The sequence below is a fragment of the Elaeis guineensis genome, chromosome 1 (genome assembly GCF_000442705.2).
Source record: "Elaeis guineensis isolate ETL-2024a chromosome 1, EG11, whole genome shotgun sequence".
NCBI lineage: Eukaryota > Viridiplantae > Streptophyta > Magnoliopsida > Arecales > Arecaceae > Elaeis > Elaeis guineensis.
Genome location: NC_025993.2, coordinates 13347622 through 13366677, shown reverse-complemented (window position 1 = coordinate 13366677; position 19056 = coordinate 13347622). Strand labels below are relative to the sequence as shown.

Here is a 19056-nt window from a genome sequence, read left to right as displayed (position 1 = left end):
TGATGCAACCCAGATTCGCTTCACAGAAGCAGACAACGATTATTTAACCCAATACCCAACTCAACCCAACCTTCACCAGCTGCCATTCGTGTAGCCACCGTCATCAAGCCATCATACGGCCCATCCACGCCATCCAAAAATGGGAACATTCACATGCCTCCTTTGAGAGTCCCCTACCATTTTCAAAGATACCCGCAGTATTCGCCTCCCCGCCTCACAAACTACTCTTCGCAGAAAACGCCTCGCGAAGACCAGGAGAGAGACGATGAGGTCCCCGAAGACGACGCCCGAGGAGACCTCCACCACCGGCCGGCGGCTGCCTGCGCCACGCCGACTCCGGGACACACGGCAGCTGGGAGGCGCAAGGGCACCGCGAGCAGGGCCTGGCTGGTGGTGTCGGACGGCGGAGCGCATCTCGAGGAGGTCGGGAAGCACTCGATCATGCGGCGGACGGGGCTCCCGGCGCGGGATCTGAGGGTCCTGGATCCCCTGCTCTCCTACCCGTCGACTATCCTGGGGAGAGAGAGGGCTATCGTGATCAATTTGGAGCACATCAAGGCCATCATCACCGCCACCGAGGTGCTCATCCCCAATTCCAAGGACCCCATGGTCGTCCCCTTCGTCCAGGATCTCCAATCCCGGGTTTCCAGATCCTACAGCGCTCCCCAGCAGGTATCACCTCGTAAAATTAAAGAAAAAGATCATGATTATCCTCATCCTCTGGTTATAAGATGATAACTCCCTTTCTTAAAACCTATCAAAATTATGTTCTAATTGTTAGTGGATAACTGAGACCATATCAAGTTCTTCGTCCGATTTTTATCCGGTGTTTTCCTTCCGTTCTGGGAAAAATTCGCCTAGGCTTTATATTTTTGGTAATTTGTCTGAGGTATAGAAGATATGTCACGAAATTGCGGTCTAAGTTGACAAATTCGGTTGCCCAAATATTTATTTTCCAAAAATTTGATCTAGACGTTTGCTATTTGATATGGCAGTAGCAGTTTGATTATGTATTAATGATTAAACACTATATGATCTTTCTATCATATTTGATATTTCTATACGGATAAGCTTATTTGGTTCAGATCTCGAAGATGGAAGTTCAAATTTGCGTTCTTCATGAATTGCTGGTTCTAAGATTTTGATGCAAGCGTAAAGAACCTATTTACATGCAATAACTCTTTGTATGTTAACTGAGCCTATAAATTATTTTGGTTAATGGTTTCTGACTATTCAGATGAAGTTACACTTGTTTACTGTATTGGACTTAATAATTTGAAACCTGTTACAGTAATCTTCTCACTTCAATGAAAGTTGGACTAACTAAATTGGCACTAATTTATAAATGTTCAATATAAAGGCTGCAGAGTCCAGTGATATGGATGGAGAGGCTATGGCTAAAGATGCATCAGTGGGAATCACTAAACAGAATAATATGTCAGCTGGTGAAACTCCAGAAGGCAGCCCTAGAAGCCCAATGGATGCATGCAAACATGGGGGAACTAAGGTGTTACCTTTTGAGTTCAGAGCACTTGAAGTCTGCCTTGAGTCTGCTTGCAGGTGCCTTGAATCTGAGGTATGTGAATTGCCTGTAATCCAAGGAATTCTTTTTGATTTATGTTGCTGTTTGGTTGCACTAAACTAGTGCATGATAATCTTTTTTTTTTTTTTGAAATATTTGGAGTTGTCACATTGTAGCTGTTACCCATCTAAATGTTTGTCATATGGATATTAATTGTGCTATAGTTTTTTCTGGCACATTGTCCCTATGTCATTTTACCTTGTTTCTGTTTATTTTAAGATATCAGGTATGCTGACTTAAATTATCAAACCTACTTACAAGTATTTTGGATCAGTTAACTGAATCCTCACACTATTCATCCTCAACTAGGGTCACTTAATATTTCTTAGTGTTAACTTTTTCCTGCCTTTTCTTTTCTTCTTTTAGTTTTCTTTTCTATTTTCTTCTTCTTCTTTTCTTGTTTTCTGTTTTTGTCTTATTTCATTTATCAATGAAATGTGGGGTAGCTTGCCACATTTTTGCTTAGGGGAAGGAAGAAAAACCATTTAATAAATATAGACCTCTGTTGTCTTTCTCTCTCTAGACTTTCTTGAGAGAGACCTTACGTTTTCCCTCTTTGGACTCCTAGGCCCTCTGTGGAAGTTGGTGTAGGAGGTGGGTGCAAGGAAGATAACATGGAAGAGCATCAAGCGGTGAGGGAGCTGTGTGGTGCTAGAGATGTGGCTATGCCAGTTTAGGCGAAGGAAAGGCACGACAATTGGCAATGACATCGATGCATTGGAGCTGGGACATTAACAGTTGTGCGGCATAGGTCATGGCACAATTCAGCATGTTGCCCAGCTCAACAAGTTCAAACCGGCCAACATGGTGGTCACATGCAGTGTTTGGAGTTCGGTGTCAAGAGTTTTTATAATTTGAAGTTTGGATGTAGCAGGCATGTTAGGTTCGGCTAGTTGTTGTTTGGGCTTTGGGAGTGTATTTCGGGCAGTGCTTGAGTTGCTTTGGTAGCAGGCTTGGGTGGGGATCATTTGTTTGCTTTCCTTGGGTTCAGTTTTGTTGGTTGGGCCTATTTCAGACTATTTGATTGCTTGGGTTTGGGCTCCCCACCTTCCCCGTTTCTTCTCTTTTTTCTTGCTTTCTTTGTCCTTCTCTTTTCTGATCTCTCCTTTCTTCTCTTTAGCCTGTAATTCATTTCATATATCAATGAAATGCTCTGGTGGATTTCCACTATTCTGCTAAAACGAAGGAACAAGTACAAATCTCCTCCTCCTTTGAAACTGTTTTAAAACATCCAAACGCATATCATTAGAGTACAAAACCATAGTTGGTTCGTTGACATTTTTTTTTCAATTGATGCGGCTTCATGCTGATCCTGATGTACTCATTTTTCATCCATCTTTGCGTGTTTTCACGAACATCCACCATGACATTCTTGTTGCTCCTATGCTTGGATTATGCGTTTGAACTCTGTTGACTAAAATTCTGAATTGCACAAAATTTCAGGCCTCATTTGCCTTAAAGAATTTTCATTTGCATGAGGCATGTCCTGATTGCTTAATGCTGTAGAAATATCTTTCCATTTTTTTTTCTATGTCCACTTTTCAATGTATTTGCATTTCCAATGTTCCTTATTCTTCTACAAAGTTTAATACCCTTATTTCTCTAAATCTTTCATTCATATTATTGAATTAACAGTTAGCTGTAATCTTGTCTCATATATTCTAAAAATAATGTAATTGTGCCTTTGCTTGAATAGCATCAACAATCAATTTTGTGCCAAAGATACATATATATAGGCTTGAGATTGACTCTGTAGAGGCTCACACTGTGGTTGGAACCTACTATTCTTGCCATGCCTACTTTTAGTGCTGGTTACTTCTCTTCCATATGTATTTGCAGCAAGTTTTTCTATCCCCATTTTGCTCATGTATTTAATGAAAGCCTTGAAATATTTTATTGTTCTACTCTATCGTGCACTTGCTGTTAGTTGATATCGAACCACATTCAAATGATGCTTATGCACAAGGTTCGCTGAATCGGTACCAGGACTCCCACTGGTCGGCTATCGATTCAATATGTACTGACACATGGTACAGCTAGGCATGCCGGTTCCAAACTAGCACACTAATTTTTTTTTTTTTATTTTTTCAATTTGATACAGCCTTAATTGCGCGAGACACAAATTTGAGCTTGACATGATACTTTTCTCCAGGGATAGCCTTACAAGGACTAGTCTCGGGATAACTTTACAAGGACTAGGTAATATCGAACCTTAATATGCTTAAATCGATTAATAAGATACAGCACAAAATAATATAATTGATTGCATGTATTTAAACTTTATATACTGAGATCTAGAATCTTATCAAGTGCCAATATCGCTCATAAATGTCTGGATCATTTGCATAATCAGAGAACATCAATGCATCCCCCTAACTAGGCATATTATAGTTTTGTATGCTCTTCCCATGAGGATGCGTGCTGGATTGTAATTAGTCTCAGATTTCTCGCTGAAGCTTTGGCTTTGAGAGTGTTCTCAGGCTAATAGTATGCTGTAGAGGGGTCCATTTGAATATGCCAGCAATAAATTGACTTGTAGGATGCTCTGGATTGCATAGGATAGTAGTGACTGAAAGACGATGCCTTGAATGCACCAATACCCATATTCGTATAGATCATAAGCTATCTATGACTATGAGTAATAGGATCTTGAATATGAGGATAAATCTGATATGTTCATGGATCCTACTCCAAGTGTGAGGTCATTTATAGCTGCATCTGTCCTAAATAATCTCGAGGAGCTTATCGTTTATATACAATCGTATGCTTGCGAGCTCTACTAGCTCGTGCATCGTGGTCTCTATCCTATATGGCATGTGTAAATTGGGACTCGCTAGTCAATTGAAGACCATCCTGCATCTATGTCACATGAACAATGGTCTGCTATCTTTCGCTCCATTTGTGGTCACTAGATCAATGACCATTAGAACTATCATCACTGCTTTCCTTGATCTCTGAATCTGAGCGAATTGAGCCTTCCACTCTTTCCATTTGGCTGCAACTTTACCTTTTCTTTTATCTCTGTGCTAAGTAGCTGCCTGTCCTCCCCTTGTGCATCGCTTAGTTGGCTACGTTGGGAGGATGGATATTGTCCTACTATCTGAGATTACCGAATAGCATGGTGGCCTCGTCTAAATATTCTCAATCAAATCATTGGGAGGATGTTTCGATATAGAGTCATGTGATAAATGACTCCCCAGTGATCTTTGTGGCTATGGTTGACCAATTGGAAGCCTACATGGAATGTTGCTTGCTTATCGCTCAGCATTTATCCTAGCCTCCGTAGCTACAAAACTAGTTGGTCATGGAGATGATCTTGGCTCATCAAACTCCAGCTCTTACTATTGACCCATAAGCTATTCATTGGATCTTCATCATTATGAATAGAAGTATTGATCATCGGATTCGAGTACTTTAGTTTAACTTCCTCCTGATGCATTTCAGCCTCAACCTTAGATCGCAACAAATGTATGCAAGGTCGTGGAGGTGCCTCTGTGTCAATGGTTCCTCTGCTTACTATGCAGCTGTGCATGAGGGCGAATGTCAAAAATTACGCTCACAATTGCTTGAGGAGACTATCTGGAAAATAATCCAGATGGCAACTCGTTTTAGATTTCTTACTGATAAACTAAAATAAATCCGCCATTTAGCTACAAAAGTATTGAGCAAAATTATATATAAGATTGTATCATATTAGTAGACATGTAACATCAAATATGAGTTGTCGTCGTTGATATCTAATTGATTAGGATTCATGTTTTCTTTGCTTAGGATAGTTGCAACCTTTCCAAGGCCTTCCTAAACATTTTTCATCTATGAAAAATATATTTGTTATAATATGTTACTAGTTGAAGATAGAGTTAAGTTAACAAAAACATACCACTTAACCTAACTTATCTCTTCTAGACATAATTGTAAGTTTTGGATCGGGCTCTATCTTATATATCACATCATATAGGATGGTCAGAAGCTCCTCATCTATGTCTTTCTAGGTATAGTGTATCCAAATCTCAAATTCTAGTAGTAAGCTGTAGATAAATTTCATAATTTTTTAAATAAAATTGTACAAGTATAAGAACAATGAAATTTTTAGGGCGTTCTTGATTTCTTGCTTATCTGCTAGATACAAGTTCCTACCCATCTAGTAGTCCTACCATTGCTTAATGATGCCGATGTATTCTTGGGCATGTTTCAGATCTACCACCATGATTTAATGCTTTGTCCTCTCCATCATGCGATATAAGAAGCCCATTTGGGGGTATCTCTCGCTGTTCATAGCTCGAAACACCTCATATAAAAGCTCAATAACTTTTACTATCTTCTCGGTCCATTGCTAGAATATCTGCGTCGTCACTAAGTTCTTGACAGTAGCCCCCTCAGTGTCAGTTCTTGCATATTTGTTCTCCTACCAACTCAACACTGATAAATATCTGATGCAGACCTGCTTTCTTATCAAGAAGGCTATCAAGTGTTATGTAGTTCATAGTGAACTACGTGACACCCGATCTTAGAATCTCTCTCCCTATGCATTAGTGATAAAGCCAATATATGGTTATAGATGAATCTAGTGATAGTCTGTACTGACTCAACTGCCGGTTGCATCCTACGAAGCTTTCAATATCTATCAATATGAAGTCAATACAATGTGCAACATATAGGATTCAGAAAATATGCAATCTTATATTTGGCCAATTATCGATGATAATTTGCATGATATTTTGCTCTGTTATCTGATCAATCATTTGTTCCATCAATTTAGAATATATATGGTGTTGTGCACCTGATCCCAAGCATCAAGTCCTACGTCAAGAAGTTGATGATGCTCCGTTTGATAGGATCGGTCCAACCATCACACATCACCATCAGTCTATACATAGGCTACTTACTTTGATGTGATGCAATTGCAATCTATTTCTGTAGCTTCTTGTTGTTGTTAAAAAGCTCATCGTAGATGTCCTTCGGTGGTGAAAGATCTGCATCCGAACTGATAACCTATATGGATGTAAAGGCAGAGTGATAATATGTGCTGCTTGCTGCATTCACTGGGATATGATTGAAGTGAAATTAAGATCCAGTAGCTCGTCACATATCCTTCTTGTGGTCCTTCTTCAACATACCATCAATTCTTTGTTGTTTTGAATCCTTGATGGGGAAGGTACGTAATCCAAGTCATGGATGGTGGCTCTTAATGAAATCTCTCTGGACGACTACTTTCTACTGCTAAAAGCCTCCAACATATATGCAATATAGCTAGCGTCTGTACTGATGACCTCTCTAATCGAGCAGATCCTCTTGAACTTTGACTCTCCCCGGATGGTTGCAGAATCCAACCACGACTTGTAGCGTGATGGCCCAAATCAAGCCAGATGCCTAACTACTTCAAACTGCCAATGATCATCCATGATCGCCTGAATGGCAGCCTGGATTTGTGCCCTCGTCATTTGAAGCGGAGGCCTCCTTTGACTCTCTAAAGTGATAAAGAATTAGTTCTGTGGCTTAGTGTTCCACCTCCATCTTCATAATCCTCTCTTTCGCTCCTATGAAATCCGTAAAATACTTCTTCATCAGCTGTCGAATCTCCTGTGAATATTTTTAACGCATAGCTTTATCGAGATAACCATCAGCTAAATGTTGCTTCAACCTAATTATCCCTTCTTTGTTGAACTCTATGTTGCACCAATTATATTTCTAGTGGTGGCGATTCAAAAGCATTTGCCCATGATTCCAACTAATATCACACTCTAGATCCTTCTTTTTCCTCAATGAATCCATTCATATATGTTTAACAAGTATATCAGTTTAGTAATTACGTAAAAATAATAAAATTTTATTATCCTTAAAAAAATATATTTTCTACTTTAGAAAATGCTTCTGAATTATATAATACATAGTTCTAATGTTTCCTAATTATTTCTAATTTTAAAAAATTAATTAAAAATAATTTTAATTATCATAAATTTATAAAATATGTTTTGTACTTCAAAAAAATACTTTGAATTATCTAACACACACTACCAGTTTTTTATTAATTATATATTTTTATTATTTTTTAAATCAATTTTTTTAATCCAAAAAATTGAAAAATTAGTTTGAGCTCAGATCCATATAGAACCCTACCACAGATGCTATATATATTTTTCTAAGCCCTTGAACATGTATCAAAAGTTACTTATTTCTTAATTTTATTCAAATTTCGGTCTAAGCTACCATACGTATGATGCTTCAAAACTTTCATAAGTAAACACTAAATTTACATTGAGAGTAGCTTGCATGTGCATAAACAATATTCTGATTTTATAGTTATTTTTTGAGTTTTATTTTTTAATAATTTTTAATCTAAAAATAAATTTTTAAATATAAAAATTATATACTTAATGAAAATTAAATTATTTTAGTATCATTGCGTAGATCATCCATAAACTTACAACATATCATAAAATCATACCAAAATTGAAAATTTTGGCATGATCTCCCATTGTTTTTCTAATTTTGGGAATATCCAAGCTTACCAAAGAAAAAAGGAGAGAGGGGGGGGGGGGAGCATCTTACCTTAAATCAGATGTTTCCACTTAATTTGCTGCTGTTTTTGGCCTTTTTTTTTTTTTGGAGAGGTTGGGGGGGGGCAGGGAGATTTTGGGGGAAATGAGAGAGAATGACTTGAGAAGGCTCTCAGGAGCCTTCTCAAGCCTTCTTGTCAGTCAAATAAGAGTGATGGGAGTTGAATTGCCATGGACCAGGCATAATCGAGCGATTTGGCCTAGTACTGCTCATAACCAACCACCCGGTTTGGGGTGTAATTAGAAAAATAGGGCCGAACTGACTTGGCCCTGCACCGGTTCGGCTCGGTATAGGGTGAACTAGACTATTCAGCCTTGTTCAGCTAACCATGCTTACACATCTATTGATTTATTTTACTAGAATAATTCTGCAATTTTGATGCACTTAGATTGTTACATCTATCTTGTTGGAAGCCAGTTCCTTTTATTATTTACGTAATGGTAAAAGTTATAGGTGATATCAATCTCAAAATATTTCAAAATTAACATCATCTAGTAAAAAGAAGTGGCCTATATGTCTTCAAGTTCTTGTTAAGGTTCAAAGTGTAGATAATTAATATTAGACTAACAAATAAGTCCAATAAAGGTTCTTCCTTTTGTGACATCTGTAGACTCAGCAGTCGCATTAGCTAAAATCTGAAGCATTCTTTATATTAAAGTCTGAACCTTCAAGCCATTATCAATTAATATAGAATGCTTCAAATTGTCATGACAATGCTTGGACTTTGACATGCATTCTGAGATATGTACAGTATCTCAAAGATCTGGTTATTGTATAGGCTAGACTTGCTTTTGCATGCAGCGATGGATGTTTCAATTGCAGGCATTTTATAATTGCAATGCTTTTGTTATCTCTCATTTATGCAGACTATTAATTTTTCATGTGTCTCATACATAGTTCTTAACCATTCATTCTCCATATGCTTCTTAACTTTATCTTTTTAGTTTTATGATATCTATACACAACTACCAAGCACTATTTCGATATAGTTCTCTCCATATCTATTTGCTGAACTACTGATTCTTTTATTTCAGACATCGACTCTAGAGCAAGAGGCATATCCTGCTTTGGATGAGTTGACCTCAAAAATCAGTACGCTTAACCTTGAGCGTGTTAGACAAATCAAGAGTCGTTTGGTTGCAATTTCAGGGCGTGTGCAGAAGGTAAGAAATCAAGTTCTTATAGAGTCAAATGCAACATCCACAATATAGCAACATTTTAGAACTGTTAATGGTTTAACCTGACCAGGTATCTAGTTATGCTTGTTTGAATTGGTGATGGTTTTTCTCTATTTGAGATCAACATTTTTGGGCTTAGCGGAGAGGATTATCTTTAATGCTGTAATTTGCTTGGTGAAGCATCAGTGTCTAGTTTGCAATGTTACCTAGACATGATATGAATGTCAAGTCTCCAGAAGAGTCAGAAACATGATCTTTCAAAATGTTGGACACCGGGACATGCTTATATTATATTAGAATGTCTCGAATATGTGCTACCGTATGGATATGGTGAATAACATATTGGACCAATTGCCAAGTAATTTGATAGCGTTCATAAATCCTTTGTTAAATATTATGTTAGACTTGAAAACTTCAATTTATAAATGTCAAAAGTTGTTATGCAACCGTGATGACATTATGAATTGCTGATTTGAAGTGTAGTGTCATGAAGCGTCTAGGAGTCCAGCTGTCTGGACACATCAAAAGAAAAGATTTTGAAGTGTCTGGGTAACATTGCTGCTTTGCTGTGTTCTCTCTCTCTCTCTCTTTCTTTCTCTTTTTTCTTTTCTGTTGTTAAATTATAATTCTTTCACTTCCCCCTCCTACGACTTTTTATATATCATCTTTTAAAAGACGTTACTATTATATGTTTAACAGGTGAGGGATGAACTTGAACATTTACTAGATGATGACATGGATATGGCGGAGATGTATTTATCAGAGAAGCTTGCTCAACAACGAATTGGTGAATCTTCATCAAGAGTTGATATAGACCATGATTCATTTGAAGTGGAGGAGGATAGGTAACTGTATTGTTTTGTTTAGAGTAAATTGGAAATGGCAAGAAATAAGAGTATTGCAGTCATACATTCTATAAAGATTTATAAATATTATAACCGAAAGGGCTTTTAATCAAGGTTGTCATAACTGGATACATTTTTCAATGACAATAATCATACAACTGAGTTGGACTATTTAAATCATTAGCATGTTCTCCATGGTACATTTGGAATAAAAGAATATGGACTGTTCTTTTGAACAGAAATTCGTTATGTATCAATTGCTGATAGGCATGTAATAATTGTCAACAGCATGTCATGAAATGGCATTTATGGCCTATAATCATAGGAACATGCTTGGAGTGCTTCTCGTGTTGCTTTAAAAAAAATTATTTCTACATCTTATAAAGTATTCTTTAAAAAAAAATAGGCACTTCTTCTGAAACAAATAGTGTGCATTGGTGATAACCATAAAATTATAAGTGAGTTGGATTGTTTAAGTCATTAGCATGTCTCATATGGTACATTTGGAACAAAAGAGTGTGGACTGCTCTATTGAACAGAAATTAGTTATATATCATATGTTGATAGGAATGTAATAATTGTTGACTGGATGTCAGGAGATGGCAGTTATGGCCTATAATTATAGAAACAGGTTTGGGCATGTCCTGTGTTGCTTAAGAAAAGCAGTTCTATGACTTATAAAGTTTTGAGGAAAGGTCACTTCTTTAGAAAAAAAGTTGTGCTTGGTATTAATCAATACAAAATGCTTCTTACTGAAGCCAAAGTCGAAAAATCTGCAGCTAAAACTAGATTGTGGCTTATGCTTATATGAAACACTTGCATATTTTCCACAAAGAAATAATGAACTTGGCTCTCTTAAGGGTAGACATATTGGAGTGCACGTGAATTTGATAAATTTAAATTTAATCAACTCATCATGGACCCAACCAAACCTAATTTTATGATCTTGTGGCCATCTTGAAGTTCTTAGTTCAAATTGAAATCTTAATAAAGTTGGATTTGGATCTACCAAAATTAGATTCAACCCTATTGAGACCAGATAGATTTCAAAAAATACAATTTTAAAAAATACCTCTAGATTATCTGTTACCCAACATCAAATTAGTGAAGAAGTGCTTATCTTCAATGAAAATTGCCCTTCAAAAATGCAAGCAATACAAAACAGACCCTTATTTGTGCCTTTAGATCCTTTCCCACAACAAGCAGCAAAGAGAGAACTCAAAAGACTTGGAGAGAGTAACATAAGAAAGAGAGAGAGACAACGGTTAATCATAGTCCAATCAATCCTTGGCTTAATTCTTTTTGGTGCTGGTGAGCCCCATTTATGACCAGCACCTTCTCCCCTGTTTGCTTTAACAAAGGCTAGGCTGGCTACTTTCTTTAGTGTAGTTTTCCATCGTACGTCCGTCTGTCCGCCGTCTTTATTTTCATACGGTAGATCTAGCAGATCAAAGGCAACCTATTGGCAGTGGAATCCATAGTGGACAATGAGCATCCCTTCCTGTCACAGCAAATCCAATTCAAGTCCTATTCATGGGGGATGTAGGTTTGGTGATTCGATCTTGAGACCCCATTCTCATGAAAGGATAAGTTAGTCTTAGGTAGTTCTACTTCTATCTTTATTGCCATTGACTTTACCTCCCTTGACGGTTGCGGTTGAAATAATATTGTTTACCTCTCTTTTAGCTTTGTGGAAGAAATGAGAGTAGGTGCTATTTTCATCCTTCTTTTCTAGATCTAAAGGATTCGATGGAGTGTTTCTTTACTAAAATCAGCCCCCATGCTATGCCTTGGGAACTAGGCTCCATTCCAAAGCCAACCTTCTATGTCCAGATCTTTCTGATTATGGAGGATTTTCTTCTTGATCTGATAGATTTGTTGAGCCTCCTTCAACAGTCGTTCGGTCTCCAGAAGAGTACTCTCATCCCAATGATATAAATGAGGCAATTATATATCGCCTAAAGCAAGGTTTGTTGTGCCAATACCAAAGGTCAGACTAATCAGCCGGTGGCATGGTTTGATATGCCCCCATGCCGTTCCATGTTGGACGCATATGAACACAGCAAAGAGGGTGGGGGAGAGGGAGAAAGGGAGAGAGAAAGAGAGAGGGAGGGCCATGAAGGGCCAGAGGAGGGGCTCCGCCCTCCATGTGATTGAAACAGGGATCCATTGGGCCCCTTTTTTTTATTATGCGATTTTTAAGTGAAGTCAGTGAAGCCAGCAATGGGATGACTTCACTTAAAAATCGCAAAATAAAAAAAAGAGCCCAATAGACCTTGTTTCGGTCGCCTAGTGGGTGGAGCCGCTCCTCTGGCCCTCTGGTGGCCTCTGCCTCTCCCGCACCCTCCCTCCCCTTTCTCTCTCTCTTTTCCTCTCTTTTGTTTCTGCCTTCCTCTTTCACAAATTTCTCATTTCGAATGCCAGAACTATCATAGTCCGCTGTCGGCATGGCTCAGAATGCCCTGAACCAGATTGTTCGGGACGTTCCACATTCCTTGACCTAAAGTGTTTTGTAGTAGGATTGTCACTGCCTGTGAGTAAACTACATTTTTTTTTTTTAACCAGGAGCCTGGGAGGGGATCCAAACCACATCCAACGATACCTAGGGATGACAGATGATTGGTTTTTTCTTAGCTTTTTAAGTTGTGGTTTCCTGTTAACCTGCTGCTGGTGATCTGTCTGGCAGCTTATCCTTTTTAATGGTTATCGTCTATATTAAAAAAAAAAAAATCTTATCATTTGAGTATATATGTCCATGTCCAAATTCTTTTTTTTTTTCCTGATGTGAGTGGTCTTGAAAAAAGCAGCAACAACCGAATGATGATGATCATATATTATACTGTTATATAATTTGGTTAGTCCCAGCTATATATGGATCAAATTATTAACTTCAGATGTTCATATGGATTTGCAATGTAAATAGTAGTCCAATAAGAAACAAATTTAACCACTTCATTGTGCAACATGCATTTCTAATGCAATTACTTCAATTATAGATGGAATGGCCTTATCAATTTATCTATTTTCTTCACACAGCTCATTTTTTTCTCACATAAAATGGCTACATAGATACACAGATCCGATGCATGATAGCATGTATGCTGGTATTTTGTTTCAGTTAAATGTGGGCTGTCACTCCATTTGTTCAATATGAGATTCCATTTGCTCATCATTTTGTGTTGTTATACGTAAGGCATTATATATGGATATACTGGTTGGATACAATTCCTAACCAAAAGTTTAAAGTCACGATCAAAAAGTTTGACTTCAAGAGCCTCCATGCCATTTTGTCGTGTCAAAGTGTCTCCTTAGTTTTCACACTTATAATAACTCCATAAATTCAAGATCTTGATGATGTTTGACCTTGTGACCTTTAAACAAAGGAGGGTATTTAGTATTAACCACTCACCCTAAGCTCTAAGTGGCTCGTAAATGTAGTATTTCTGATCATACTAGCATATCTAATACAATGTGGGCAAATTCATACAACATTGGCATGAACCAACCCTATACAAATTTGAAAATGCATAACTGCCATCATCATCACCCAAGCCCTTCCCATCAAATAAGGGCCAGATATGGAGCACAATTTTAAGCAAGGAGACTCCATTAGCATAATAAATCCTTACAAGCCACCAAAAAAAAAATGTGGACCTGGCTTTATTCATTTATTGAATATCTACTCAAACTAAACTCAGTGGGCAAGGGTTTGATGTATCTCATGGCCTTGGATATTCTGGTGTGCTGTGACCTGGATTGAAATTGCAATAGCCTTTTTCAATTGCTACATCAATCTTGTCTTGTATGACCACCAGCTGGTTGTACCTGTCTACATTAAATTGTGCAAGAGTAACTTGGGTAGTTTCTTGTAGAGTTTGTAATCATCAATATTGGTTTTGCTGTTCGGGATCACAGCTTTGCACTTCTTAGATGTAATTTTGACATCTGAAGCAACTAGAAGGGATGCAAGGACAACTTGACTCTTTGCTTGTCATATATCTGTATATATTACCATTGGTTGCTTGTCCAAAAGGTTAGCAACTTTGATTCTTCATCTACCTTTCGTTCTTCAATGTTCTGTGCTGCATTAGTTCAGTGCAACTGGTAATTTATTCATTTATTTTTTTAATTTAACTTGCTTAAATACTAAAATTGCTCCCTATCTGATTGGTGTTGAAATTGTTGGTTATGAAGTCCAGCATATCCTTATGAAGATTCTTTCTAGAATTCACCGTGGTTATATTTCAGTAAAATTCCTCATTATATGCCTTTTGATCATTATTCTTAAGCTCCTTGCATTAAATAATGTATGCACTCAGGGATGAAGATTTCAAAGATGAGTCAGAGAGTAGCCATGGAAGTTTAAGTGGTTTCAAACCCAACATTGAGGAATTGGAGATGCTTCTAGAGGCTTACTTTGTGCAGATTGATGGCACTCTGAACAAACTATCCCATGTATGTAGTACTTCCCCTTTTTGTAATATTTAATCATCTTGCTATATTTTCATATATCATTAAAAGTTTGATATAATCACCATCAGGCTTCATGAGACAGGAAATGTAGAAGGTAAATTTTGCAAAAACTGTTGATAGTATTTGATCATAGGATAACACCTGAAATTTTGGTCTCTTCTAAAGACACTGTTTATGGGAATCTATCACTCATGAACAACTAATATTCTCCAATGACTATCATCAGCAAATCGATATCACAACTTGGTGAGATTCCCAGTCCTAGCTATGTTGTTTCTATGGCTTCATTGTTCTTAACTGTGGCTTTGCTAGTGAATCATGTTAGCTAGAGGTAGGTAATGATGCTGTCCACGAGGGGCTGTGTCCTGTGTATGCATGCACAAGCTCATGCACATACACATGGTAGTTTTTTAATTCATTATTGTGTTTTTTTGAACTCTTTCTCATTCTCAAGTAATGATTATTTGAAAATTTATTGGGTAAAGAAAAACATATGTAGATTGTCTAGCCAAGAAGACTACCTTCAGTTTATGTATCCTTCTCAGAGAAGAACATAGAACCTAGTACTTAAGTTTGTCCATCAGCAATATAGACTAAAAAAACAACTCTGAACACTACCACTGCTCCGACATGCTTTTCTGTAGGAACTTTTCAAAATGTTATAAAAAATCACGTTTCTCCTTTTTAAAGTTAGTAATGACTGCGTGTGGTTTATTCATGTTGGATTCATATGCCTCCAACCTGGTCTCTCAGACGTGTACCTGCTTGGGAGCTTAGATCTAATTTTAACCTAAGCCCTACCCATCCAAGAGTCATATCAGACCTGGGTCTGGGTAGGAGTGGTTCTATAAGAGACTCATTTCAACAATTCAGATCTGGATATGTTAAAACCTGTGCCTAAATGTTACCATCATTAGGTCTGCTTCAGGTACAGAGCAGGTCTAGATCCAGTTCCCAAGAATGCATCACTATTTGGCTAGCTATAGTCCCTTCAGGCCCTCAAGACAATTTTTAAGTGATGTGGTTTCAAAGCATAATTAATCACTTTTATGAGAAATATGAAGGTTACAATTGTAAAATTTATACATTATAGACCCAGCACACTGTTCAGTCCTGATCTGGTTCATTTTCAGTGCATAAAAGATAGTCCACAGCTAATTACTTATATGAATGGGTTGGTTTGGATCTAGTTAAACTTTTGCTAGACCCAATCCTGGACCTGAGATGCTTCTTGGGTCTATCTTTACATCCACACTAAATCCATAGTTATATGAACATAGAACGTGTTTGGGTCTGCAGATTTAGTTGCAGGCTGATGGCCTTAAGCAATGCTTGTATGTTTTCATTAATCACCATCTAATCATGTGTCTTTTATGTGCACAAGTTGAGGGAGTATGTTGATGACACTGAAGATTACATCAACATCATGCTGGATGAGAAGCAGAATCAACTGCTACAGATGGGAGTCATGCTCAGCACTGCAACCATGGTACTCACTGCTGGTGTCGTAGTTGTAGGTATATTTGGTATGAATATCACAATTGATCTCTTTAATGCTCCCTACATCAAATTCTGGGAAACCACCTGTGGCACCATTGGTGGCTGCATTATTCTATATGTCTTAGCTATTGGATGGGGCAAGAAAAGTGGACTGCTGCAATGATATCCCAGTTTTTAAGTGAGCATATAGCTCAGACAGAAGGTACTTTTCACCTGTCACCTTGAGACCATGCTGTAAACTCCAGCAGGATGGCCAATTGAAAAATAAGCTCTGTCCTGTGATTGATGGTTCAATTACAGTTTCTCCCAAAAAAATGATGAAGCATTATATAAGTTTATATATTTTAACTGTCTTGTATCTGAACATTTATGTAGTATAATAAATAAATGTAATTACTGGTCTTGTTGTCAGAATTAAAATTAATGATTGTGTTTTATTGTGCTGTTACATGATTTAGTTTTTCGTTGTTGAAAGTTTGAATATTTTGAATTTGTTATCATGCTGTTTTGTTGAGGCTGTGATATACGCTAAATTAGTGACATATCATGACAATCCCAGCTTTAAGATTATGCGATCCTGAAGTGTCAAAATCCTTCTTAAAAATCAAATTTTCCATCCTCAGAATCGAATCCTTCTATAATTTTATTGAAACGGAGAAAAGGATTGCTGCTACTTGGATGTTGGAATTCTTTGCCCTGGCCAAGAGATGTTTATCTATGAAAAAATGGTGAGATTGTAGTCCTACAAAAGAGTTATCCATTAATCTCTGCAGTATGTCAGATCTTCTTTTGGTGGGGCTACAAATTAAAACACTTGCTATTAAGTTCTTTGGTTTCATGCAATTTCTTTCAAGCAGATAAATATCAAGCTCTCCTCACATATGCACAGCGGAACATTATCCCATGTACTAAGCTGCTCAGCGTTTCTAAAGAAACTTGAGCCCTAGACTGTAGGAAAAAGAGGTTGTACTGCTGGGATTTAGCAAATTCATGGATTGCAATCTATTAATTGATCATTGGTAGCCTTCCACGAGCACTCATAGACTCTCGTCATGAATCACAGCCCCCAGATGCAACAATGGCAAACAAAACAATCACAATTTCGCCATTACCAAACCTAGCTCTAAGTTACAACAATTAGAAACTTATTAGTTGCATTATTTGACCTGGAACTGATGAGAACTCTTATGAATGCCCTAGATTGAAAGGCTAATAATTTTCAAATCTGCTCGTGAAATTTAACAGTTCAAGTGCAGAATCATTGTAGTTATTGACATCAGAGAAACCTCTGCAGTCTAGTGAAAATTATCCAGCTGTGGATGCACTGCAGGAGTAGGGAAACCATACTGTAGCAGTGCAATGCCTGTTTATAGAACATTAACTATTTCAGCTAATGTTGTTCAGGTTGGCATGGCTATCAGCAGCCCTACATCCTTATAGAACCCACAATACATTAGTGAGAGGAATATCCCATATGCATGTATATTAAAGGTGCTGCCATAAGTGGCTATTTAATACAGTTCATCAGAAGATAAGAAATCATTTGCGTTGTCGTTTATATCAAGATTTCAGAACTATATCGATTGAATTGAAATCCTAAACCTTTTGGTCAAAGAAAAGATGGTCGACCTTAGAAGGCAAGATCGCAGGCAATAATTTTCCCAGTAATTTTTCATAGAACAATGCTTACAGATGTACCTCAGTAGAGAAACTTGTGGAATAGACTAGCATCAAAAAGAACATAAGGGTTAGGTCATTCGCATTCCTCGTGAGGAAGCATAGGCACCTACAAATTCCCATTGCAATAACCTAGCCGGCGAAATTGATGTCAGCCAACCTGATTTAAGCCTGTACAGCATTAAGCTGAACTTGAGCCATGTATGTGAAACTATATGCATCACAATGGAGGTTAACCCCAAGAAATTCCATCATCTAGCCCAATCAGCTCGATGAGCATCCCTACTAGGTTTCTCCAGCGGTAGAGAGAGAGAGAGAGAGACAGAGAAGAGAGAACAATTACCATCTCACTACATTAGTCTATTAGCAAAGAAAAGCTCGTCATAGTTACCTCCTCTTATTGCCTATCCTCAACGTTTCGCATGAAACACTCATTGACATGTAACTAATCATCTCCAAAGCTTGAAGTATGTGGGGATGCATTAGATAGGTCAGGCTCTCATAAGTAAGAGAATGGTACAAAAGAAAACTATTCCGAAATAAAAATTATTTATTTTATAGATCTCTTGCCTATGCATGCAGCAAGCATAAAATGAACAGGAATAATTTAACTAGTGAGTAAAATATGTTATGCACTATATATTTTGAAACTCTAAACTATTGGTCTTGATCTAAATACGTAAAAATATATATAGGTCAATTTTCAGCTAATTTGGATGCTTCTAAACTATAAATTAAATAAAGATATGAAATCATACCATCAAAACAATTCATTTTCCATCAATTTGATGCATAGAAAAAAGATCTAGAAATTGTATGATTTTGTTTGGATTTTTTATGCACCAGAGATCAAATTCAACAATCTCGATTTTAGGCTTTGAAAGCCCATCATTAATTTTCACTAAGAAGCATTTGTAGCTAAATATACTTGAGTGCTTCCCAGCCTAATTTAAAGAAAGAACATTCTATCGTTCGTCCTAATCCTAGCAAGATGTAGAAATTGTGGTCACATTCCACAATCTCGATTTTTTGCTTTGAAAAACCCCTCATTAATTTTCACTAAGAAGCATTTGTGGCTAAATATACTTGGGTGCATCCTAGCCTAATCTAAGGAGCTCGTCCTAATCCTAACACCATATAAAAGTGGCTCAATTACTCAAATTTTAGTTTTTATAATTTACTAGTCATTTCTTTTTTAGATGTTTAAACCACACCAAGCTTCTATTATTAGAAAAAGTTCTCA

At 37.3% G+C, this 19056-nt stretch overlaps 1 protein-coding gene across 1 annotated transcript; it reads left to right on the top strand.

Annotated features, from left to right (window-relative positions):
- Positions 1 to 89: 89 nt before the first annotated feature.
- Positions 90 to 16584, top strand: LOC105038050 (magnesium transporter MRS2-F). Its single transcript, XM_010913741.4, has 6 exons — positions 90 to 672; positions 1361 to 1576; positions 9175 to 9303; positions 10018 to 10163; positions 14483 to 14618; positions 16021 to 16584. Exons 1-6 carry the CDS (start codon positions 154 to 156, stop codon positions 16297 to 16299), a joined length of 1425 nt encoding a protein of 474 aa, XP_010912043.2. The 5' UTR covers positions 90 to 153; the 3' UTR covers positions 16300 to 16584.
- The last annotated feature ends 2472 nt before the right edge of the window (positions 16585 to 19056 follow it).

What these genes read in the sequence shown, in the direction of transcription:
- LOC105038050 (XM_010913741.4), top strand. Translation starts at nt 154, where the DNA reads ATGCCTCCTTTGAGAGTCCCCTACCATTTTCAAAGATACCCGCAGTAT. An exon ending in TTTCAGGGCGTGTGCAGAAG is followed by an intron (nt 9,304 to 10,017) that starts GTAAGAAATCAA and finishes TATGTTTAACAG; the next exon opens with GTGAGGGATGAACTTGAACA. An exon ending in TTTGAAGTGGAGGAGGATAG is followed by an intron (nt 10,164 to 14,482) that starts GTAACTGTATTG and finishes GTATGCACTCAG; the next exon opens with GGATGAAGATTTCAAAGATG.